At 54.8% G+C, this 9,847-nt stretch overlaps 1 protein-coding gene across 1 annotated transcript in view; it reads left to right on the top strand.

Moving 5' to 3' along the window:
- The first annotated feature begins 8,828 nt into the window (after positions 1–8,828).
- LOC113209213 (uncharacterized) overlaps positions 8,829–9,847 on the top strand; it is an 18,679-nt gene continuing 17,660 nt past the window's right edge. Inside the window, exon 1 of the mRNA XM_052266718.1 lies at positions 8,829–9,641. Within this exon, the coding sequence (XP_052122678.1) occupies positions 8,936–9,641 (706 nt within the window). The 5' untranslated portion in view covers positions 8,829–8,935. The remainder of the gene's footprint in view (positions 9,642–9,847) is intronic.

The following is a 9,847-nucleotide window of genomic DNA, read 5'->3' as shown; positions in this document are numbered from 1 at the left end:
CCCTTTAGTGTGAGTCCGAAACGAGTCCGATGTCGCACCAGCCCAGAGCGTCGGACATGTTCCGAAAAGTGGCTTATTTTACGTCTTTTCGGGCTCGTCCGAAAGCTGGATTTCGGACTGAGTCCGATGAGGGACATATTCCGGAACTTCTCATTTCTAAACGGGTTTGTTTCGCAAATTACACAAGCAGCCATTATGGAGGCCATTCTCACCGCCTTGTAAACAGCTTGCTTTTGAGAAAGTTGTCAAGTATTTTTTTGTTTACAGTGTTGTGTTATTTATTATTTTTTTCAGGGGGGGCGCATTTCCGTGCGTCTCTATTAGTTGAACACCCCGTAACATTTTCATCGAATTCCGAGTGTTCATGCTTTCCTCCGCTTTCTATTTCCCTTCCTGTATTATTTTCCTCCGGCCGGCCCCGCCCCGGCGGGACAGATAGGCCCGGCGTGGCCGGCTGCATCACACACTCCATTGTGGTGGTCGGAAGCTGGACGGCGATAAGCGGGCCAGGTCCCGACGGGACCGTGGTGTTGGTGGCGGGGCGGGGCGGGGCGGGGCGCGCCCCATACACGGGCTCTCTGACGAGGCGCCAACGCTTGCTCGTCCCAGTTTCACAGTGTTCCAATCTCGGCGCCGGGCCGGGCCAGTTCCACCAGCGTCGTCTGTACAGTCGCACCACACAGTTAGTTTCTGTGCCCCGCTCGGCGTTTCCAAAGTTTCCAACCAGAATGTCATACCCGACCCTCGGAAAAACGGGGTCTGAGTCGGTCCACCTGGTTGCCTGTGCCCCTCCCTCCCTTCCCAGTCGACGAAAACACGCAACCGCCGTGCGGGCGGGGGTGCGTGCTCAGCGCGTGCGCAGTGCGTGCGATCAGCGCTCAGCGCCGCACAACAGATTCGTTCCTTTTGAGTCTCACAGCACGCCCACTTGAACTACAATGGAACCCCCACATACGCCCCCCCCCCCATCTCACACACACACACACACACACACACACATTCGTGGCCGACTGGCCACATCGTGCCGGTGGGGTTTCGGGACGCCATCCTTCTCTTTCATATTTGCCGCCGCGGTCCGTCCCGATGAATAGCATTACTGCGCCGCGGCTCGGCTCGGCTCGGCCGACAAAACTATTCCACATTTCCCGCCTCCCCTCGCTCTGCTGATTGAACGGTCAGAGTCGCGGCGGCGCGGATTGAAAGTGAAGGCGGCCGAGATCTAGTAGGCCGGCCGGCAGTGGCGGCTGTGGCGGCTGTGGTGGCGGCAGCCGGGAGCGGCAGCCGGGAGCTCACGTAGCGAGCGGTGAGAGGGGATCATTTTGTTTGGAGAGTGTAGCGGCAGTCTCCGCACCTGTTCTGCCGCGCGCCGCCCGTGACCCTCTCCCGCTGCGTGGCGCGGGGCGCGCCGGGGTCAGGAGCAAAGTTACTAATCCTCTTTGGAAGAAGGGATTAAGGCGTCGTGCGTGAGGCGCCGGCGTCTCGTTGATGAAGAGGTGTTGCAAAGTGGCGTATATGAGGCTCCTTAGCACTTAGCATGCACGGGTAGGCACGTCGGAGCTGGCGGGACGGGTCGCGCAAGTGAGTGCAATGGCGTATTTTTGCCTCAATTCGGTTGCTTCGCGTGTTTGACAGGCGGCGGTGATGCCCGTTTAAACGGCTGCACCCCTCTAGTGTTCGGCTGACGGCTGCCGCCAGCGCCGCGCCCTACCACGCCCACCCCCCTCCTCACACCTTTCTCACCCCTTCCCCGCCCCACCCCGCCCTGGAATGCGGCCGGTCTGATTGCAGCCAGTGGCACTGGGCGCGTCATCTCTTCGCGCTCTTAATTGATTGCCACGGCCCGGCCCTGCCGCGTCCCGGATGGGAGCTGTACACCGCGAAACGAAGTGACATGGTGGTGCAGGGACCGTGGTGGAGGGCATATAGCCTCCATTAAAGCAGGAAACAGCGGCGAGTTTACTCGATTACTCGCCGGCGCGATCACATGTGAGATGGAAAGTCTTCGCAAGTTATTAATTTAGATAAGAAAAATTAAAGCCCTCGTCTCTATTTCCTGCTTTATCGCGGCCCCCTGTAGTCCCTCGCAGAGGGAGAAAGTGGGAGTATCATCTAGATGGTCACTTTAGCTCGGCCACCGCGAGCTCGGCCCTCGCACCTAAATGCATGTGTGTGCATGAGTTATTCTAAAAGAAGCTATCTAACTAGTATGGGCTCATGTCAACGACCTGGTATCCGTTTGTTTTGTCCGCCAATAGTGACGCTGGAGACTTCAAATTTTCTGACAACCTCTAGCGTCACTCTTGGAGGACAAACGCTCGATTAAATGGGCAAAAATGTGGGGAATAGCAGATTTTTGCTGTGTTGGGATGAAAAGTGAAACGCCTTGACCGGGGTAATGTTTTTTCTTCTTGTTTCTTTTAATGTTCTACTTATCGTGAATATTTTCAGAATTAAAGTCGTTTTCAGAGAAGCTTGCAACTCCGAAAACACTTAGAATATAGAAAGTTTTAACCGCAGAACGCTTGTTTTGTGTTGAAAGTGTGGAAAAACTTGTAGTGTTGTCTATCCAGGGCTTTAATATTGATATTTTTTAAAAGTTTCCAAACGTGCTGACAAACCCAGCTGATCCTACGAACAACAAACACGCCGTTTTCTGTTCTGGCAAGCGGTTATCCAGCGGTCTATGAGTTGAGCGATTGTCGGGAGAGTGCTACGAGGTAAACGGCTGTAGATAGGGAGTTGTCGAAAGTTCAGTGCCATTTTGATTCGTTCGCATCTCGACAATGCAGAGCCATCGTCGTTAATCTCGTGCTGAAATAGATTCTACAAGTTCTCAGGAATTAAATTTCAGTCAGATGTTCGCATATTGATGTTAATTTGAAATGACATGGTCTACGCAGTTCACTGCCGCGATTGACACCAAAGCACATATCTCATCAGAGGATATGGCGGAATACGATACTTGTGATGCAGTCGCCAAGCATTCACCGCCAGCGATGTCACTGTCTGGACCTGTGGTGCTGCTGCTGGTTTGCTGAGTCAGAGATTTGAGATTTGAGGATCGTCTCCGTGTGGTGGCAGCCACAGTTAACACCGGTGCGGCAATATTTTTGTCTCGTCCCAAGGGTTGAAAAGAAAGCCCCTGAAAAATCATCAGATCCTGAAAGGATCTGATAAAATGGTGCCTGGCGCTTGGATACATGATATAAATTATCGTGTGTGCGTTTTTTTTTAAATCCAGGAACTGTTTTTTATCCTCCTCCATAGGTCCTCGTCGTAGACGCCCGCGCCCCGCAGCCGCGGCCCCTAGCGCCTGTCGGGGTCCTGGTGGGGTCGGTCCCGGTGCGGTTGGGACTGGTTGTGATAGGAGGCCGAGGACCGGCGCCCGGTGCCGGTCCACGCACCGGGCGCCGGGGGCAGCGCCTCGCCACCATCCGCGACCCGGACCGACCCAAACGGTGCCGAAAATAAACCGATAGACCAGCAAGAATGTATCGGCCGACACGCGTGTCCAGCCCAAGCGGATAATAGCCTTACGCCTGCCCCCCTTCCCTTCCCTCTCCGAATTAAACGAAGAGGCCGAAAGGCGCTGACCCAACAACAGTCCACAGCATAAAACAATCTCATCTACGGTTCTTCACTGTAGATGAGGATTATATCGGGATTGAAGAAAGCTTCTTTCATTTTGATTACCCCACGAAGAGTGGAGCTTGTATTTATTATTAGATACGGGTCTGCAAGTGGGGGTGCCTCCTAAGAAGAACTCAGGTTTATCTGTGTGCTGTGTGTACCAACGCCGACATGACACATACTTGCATCCTTGCATGGGTCCTCGCGCTCGCTGTACAGACCTAGCTTACTTGCGTAACAAATCACCGCTCGCTGGTCTTGTTCTCTAGTCATACCAAGTGTAATACTCGAGCGGCTGGATATGATACGATTGTATCTCCAGTGACGTGATACTCCAAGAGCAAGGTTAGGGGAAAAGGGGGGGGGGGGCTTTACTCGGGCAATATAAGCGCACTGTAAAACATACACCTGAATGACTAAGTGCTTCGGAAATTTTCAGTTTAGTGCCTCTATACGGAAAGGAACTAAAAATACCTAAAGTTGATAGCTGGCGTCTTTCGCAGTTTTGGTGTCTTCGTAAAACGCACTTAATACATGAAGCGTCAAGGTATTGCGTTTATGCTTAGTTCCAAGCATTTTATATCAGTAAGCTTTAACTTTGCCCAGACAAGTAATCGGCAAGTTTGTCAATCTGCTGCACACTCTAAAGGAGAGTTGGTCCTCACTATTACGAAAATCATCGTGACTTAAACAAACGTTCTCTTGTTAATGTACGAATACGGAAAGTTCGTTTTTTCACGTAATACTAGACATGCTATTTTGTGAATTGCTTTATAAAATCTAAAGCTCTAATTAAAGACTCTAAAAGTTGTATATATTCTGTCAGAGAAGTTATGAGCCGAGAATGCCCTCCCTACTGTTACAAATTTATTGGTAATTTTACGAACACTGATAAACTAAGTGTTCAACTGCTCAACACTTTCAAGTGTGCAACTGTAAGTTAAATACTTGCAAGTGTGCAACTGCAAGTTAAATACTTCCAAGTGTGCAACTCGGTAGGTGTGCACTTGCAAGTGTGCAACTCCTCGGTTGAACCCTTCGTACACAGTAAGCATCTGATCTAAGGAAGTGTGCAACCGAGGAGTTGCACACTTGCAGGTGCACATCTACCGAGTTTAACACTTGCAAGAGTATGACTACGGAGTTCCACACTTGCAAGTATTCAACTTGCAGTTGCACACTTACAAGTGTTGAGCAGTTAAACACTTAGTTTATCAGTGAATAGTCCGACAAAACGTGACACGAAATATTTGGTTAATTATTTCTTACGAAATGCATTTCGTAACATTTTTGTCCTTCAATCAATAAAACATTTACAGCTGCTTCTTGGTAGTATTGGTGTGTTTGGCGTATAACAGTATCCGCTGCGCCAGAGGCAGGGAATGCCGTTTGGGGCCACGCGACGCACGTCGCGACGCCTTCGTACGACAAACGTCCGGCGCCTCGCCAGGCTCAGAACAACACCAAAGAACTCCGCTGGGACCTCCGGGCGAGGGACAAGGGTTGGGCTGGGCCGCAGACCTTCAAACGCCGCGGCCAGTCAGAGGAGAGGACAATTAGTTATCTCTCTGGCACGGGCCGACACCAAGGAAGAGCCAAACTAGCTTTCGAGTAGGACACCAACCACCCAATGGTTCTTTCTCTCTAAGAAATACCAGAACTAATATTTGGACACCTTGCTCAAGATGAGCATTATTTTCAAAAACTGCGACGCTTCTGCTCACCCCTGGTAAAAAGCATATTTAGGCCGGTCTAAATATGCTTCATAATACCGAATTATTTATGTCCTGTGTACGGTAAAAGTATACGTTCTCAGAGATGACCACATGTATGGTTATATGTTACTGTCAGGGTTTCGGGGTTAGAAATATTTCCCACAAAAATTTGAAGTGTGGCGTCTTTACTTTGGCTCGGCCTGGACCTCTCTGCGAGAAATCAAGATGTCCTGCAAAAGTGTGACTAAAGTCACATACAGCTGCTGAACATGAACACCCAATATTTACAGTGCAGGGCTTTAGTAGGTGTATTAAAATATCTCCTATTTCTCTATCTTCCATTTTTTGTCAACAAAATCGACCGTTGAAGATGAAACTATTAAATCCACCTCTGATCTGCGAGCAATGCACACGCTGGTGCTCTGCTTGGAGTGCTGGTGATAATGACCATGGGGATCGGGGCTATTGGCCAGTGTCACACAGACACACTATGGCTAAAGCAGGCGCAGCCCCTACATCACGGTGATCTTAATGGTCCACGGTCCACGCACGCACAGCCTGACCTCTCTCAGTCGGTCAGCTGACCCCGCGGCCCCCTCCTGTGTCCTTGGGGTCACGGGTTAGCCCACGCACACGGCGGGGCGTGTTGTGGGCAATGAGAGAGAGTGTGTCAGAGAGAGAACGCGATCTTCAAAAACGATGCTCTCTCCGATACCATATAATATGTTTCTCCCGACTCTTCTGTCTTTCCCCTGGGACCAACCGTAGTGGGCGGTGTTTGTTAGGGGCCGGGGAGATGCCAGAAACCGAGTGAAAGAGAAAATATTTAGTAGTGTTGCGATACGGAAACACGAGATGTTTTTCGCCAGAGTATTCAATAACAATTTTAGCCGGCGGGTGAGTACATAAAGTATCGACATGCTGCTGGCCCTCCCCGACCACTCCACTGCCAGGCCGGACGGCACAAGAAACGGCGCTGGCTGCGCTATGAGAAATTGCGTGCCCTCGGGTCGTAAACTAACGATAGGTCGAGGCTCGCCGGGTGGCCGCGGGCGTCGGCGTCGTCTAGCACACACCTTGCGTGCAGCCGCACCCCGCCCGCCGCGCCACGCCCAGACACTGTGCGCCACTCATGTCAGCGTGGTCACTCGCATACGGCCACCTTTCGTCGGGTTATTATGGCAGACGCGTAACACAGGTTCAGGTCCACCCAGGCCAATCGCGTAATGGCACCGGGGCAAACAGTCATGGCGTCCACCGGGAGCCACCACGACCCAAAATGCATTCATCGCAAATCAGCCGCTTTACTCCACAAAATAAAAGTGCCAAATTCCTGGATTGGAAGAGATCTTTATTTTTCGCGAGGCCAGCCGTGTGCATTGGTCAACCCCGCTTCAACAGCAGCGTTTACCTTGGCCTTGCCCGCACCGGCTGCAGCAGCTGGCCCTGGCCTTGCCCGTGCCGGGCACCCCTCGCCCTGCCTGCAGCTGGCCCTGGCCTTGTCCTTTGCCTGCCGCGCCAGCCGCAGCCCCAGGCCCGCCAGCCCCCCGCTGCCGCCTGGCGCCCCAGCGACACGATTTATTCGGGTCCTTTTCCAGATTATGCAAATTTGCGTCGCCGCCTCCGTCTTGAAATAACAAAGGCCGTTTGGATAACGGGGAGAGCGGCTGGACGCGCTGAGCTGCCGGAGTAATTGGGCTAAACTCGATTAGAGAAGAAAGCGGGCAAATATCTATTTCTATTAAATAAATATGTGGGTGGGCGCGCCGGGCCGGGCGGCGTGCAGGTGTCGGGTGGATTCGAACCGGACCGGGGTAGGACTATCACAGGACTTACAGGACTTTCTCTGGCCAGCATTAAACCGCGAATGGCCTGACAGACCAGCCAAGTCCGGCTGGGCGGCCAGGCCAGGCTGGCCGGTCTGCCGGGCTAGGCCGCGCCGCAGAGAGCTCTGCCTGGCTCTGCCGCAGACCCGAGCCAACACTCGCACTGGATTCCACCGGAGCCATCCCAGCTGCCTTACTAGCTAGTCCAGCCACCAGCCCTCCTACCCATCTCAACGTAACTTTCCACGATTCACACACACACGCACACTCACAGGCACACACACAACACGCACACACGCACACACCAGACAACACGACATTTTTGCTAGATGAAAAAAAAATCCATCAAGACAAGAGAAAGAGTAGAAATGATTGCAGGAGGTCGTGAGCTCAAAGTACAGTAGAGCAGAATAACATCGTCTGATTAAAAAATATCAAACCATATAAACCTTTCTTTTTCCCTGTGCAACACTCTGGCGAGATGAGCTCCCAATTCAGCTGGCCATACGCCCATCACACGCTCTCCTAACGGGCCGGCCCCCGGCCTATTTGCATTGGACTGGATCAGTCATCCACCGGCGACGTGCACAAATACGTCGTGGAAAAGAAAAGTCACTTCGAGGGGAAAAGTAGAGACGACAACAACAACAGGGGCGTTGTGCGCAGGCCTGCTCTAGGAGGGAAGGTTTCACCCGCATACAAATGAACGCCGCGGCCTGGCGACAAGCGGCCGGGCTCCACGCGCTACGCCACTTTCCACGTAAAGTCTCATTTCGCATCGGGCTGCTCTTGACTTGTGCCAAAGAGGAAGAAAAGCCATCCAGCTCGTGCGCCTCTGGGAAATATGCTGTGGCGTGGCGTAGCGCTTGCGGGTGGGGAGCGCCGCCGCCCATAGGGAGAGTCCTGTGTTGCGACAACGACCAGACCGAAACGGACAACAGAACAGGGAGGGGTTTAACGAAGTCCTTAACCGAGCAGCGGGGAATCACATAGGACCCGCACCGCGCGGCCAGACCCCGCGACACAATCAGAGTGAAAACATACTCACACACACACACACACACATACACGCACGCATGCAAGACATCGTACGCAGCGGCACTCCGAAGCGTAAGTGCATTGCACTGTACCACGTGGGGCAGCTACCGCGCCCCACCACGCCGCCCCGCGAGTAGGAGGAGCCAAGGCCGAGCTAGGGGTCCACCAGCGCGCACTAGGGCCCGCCAGGGCCCGCCACGGCCCACAAGGACCAGCCAATGGACCCGGGAGGAGGGGGGGCCGGTGCTGGGCACAAAGGTACCGGTCCGGTTTTGCTGCGCGAACGACGGAGAGCGCAGAGGCAGAGAGGGAGAGGGGCAGAGCGGCACGGAAAAAGAAAAGGGGGGGGAGGGAGGAGGCGCCGCGCCGTTCAAAATGAATAGCCCCCACATGGTGGACAAAAACAAGCGCCGGGTCAAATGTCCGGGCGAGGCATTCGCTCTAGTGGCCGGACGGCGGGGGGTAGGGGTGGGGGGCCGCGGCGCGGAAGGAAGACGCCGTCCCGCCGGCCAACCTCCCGCCGCCCGCCGACCCGCCGGCCTACCTGCTCCACGAGTGAAAGGGGAGGGAGAAGCACACCGCGCACGCTGCGCTGGGCGAAAAATTACAAAAAAGAAGCGTGCTCGCGTCGGCTCGGCTTCACTCCGGCACGGACGTCCGCGGCGCGAGGTTGGCGAGTCGGTTTCTAGTAGTGCAGTGTGTGACAGGACCCAAGTGACCTTCAAGATGGTGCGCAGTGCGATGCTCCTGCTCCTGGCCGCGGCCCTGGCCGCCGGCTCCCCCGTCGCCATCCCGGAGGCGTCGCCCGCCGCCGCGGCGTCACCGGTCGCCGACCCGATCGCCGACCCGGCGCCGGTCGCCAGCCCCGAATTACCTGCCGCCGCCCCCCTTCCCGCCGTTGAGACCGTCAAGCAGGAGATCGAGGAGGTCGCGAAGGTGCAGGAGGTGGCCGAGGCTCCCCTCAAGCCCCAGGGCCGATCCTTCGACGACGAGGTCTTCTCCAACAACAACGACGTCGCCAAGGTGAAGCCCGCCCAGGCCGACACCACCACTGGTGAGGAGGCTCTCCTGAGGAAGCTCAACACTCGCTGCGCGCAAAAGGACACCTCTTCGTGCGTCCTCCTCAAGATGGTCACCTACTTCAACCGCCTGCTCAAGAAGTCCTCCATCGCCATCGGCGAGACTGTCGAGATCGAGCGCACCACCGCCGTGTCCGTGTCGGCCGAGGACGTGACCTCCAGCCGCGCCCTTGAAGGCGACAGCGACGAGGACAAGCTCACCTCCCTCATGACCGACAAGCTCTTCAACTTCGTCCGCTCCCGCTCCATGAGGCTCAAGCTGTTGCCCGGCGCTGACCTGCTCGTCACCCCCAAGACCGAGAAGGACGGCGGCCTCAACCTCGACATGAGCCTGCAGGCCAACAAGGAGGAGGGTGAGTACGACTTGTGGGGTGTCCAGGGCGGCCGGTCTTCTGGACTTACAAGTGTAAGGCTGCGAGGGTGTGTGAACCGGATGCACCTAAGTGGGTTGCGAGGTGAGCCGGTCAGTGCAGCGGCTGCAGCGGCTGCAGCACCGCGCGAGCGCAGCTGCAGCCGATCTAGATGTGCGATCCAGTTCCAGGCAGAGAGGTGGGTGGGT

The sequence above is a fragment of the Frankliniella occidentalis genome, unplaced genomic scaffold, assembly GCF_000697945.3.
Source record: "Frankliniella occidentalis isolate FOCC.00 unplaced genomic scaffold, Focc_3.1 Scaffold3, whole genome shotgun sequence".
NCBI lineage: Eukaryota > Metazoa > Arthropoda > Insecta > Thysanoptera > Thripidae > Frankliniella > Frankliniella occidentalis.
This window is presented reverse-complemented; position numbering and strand designations above follow the sequence as displayed.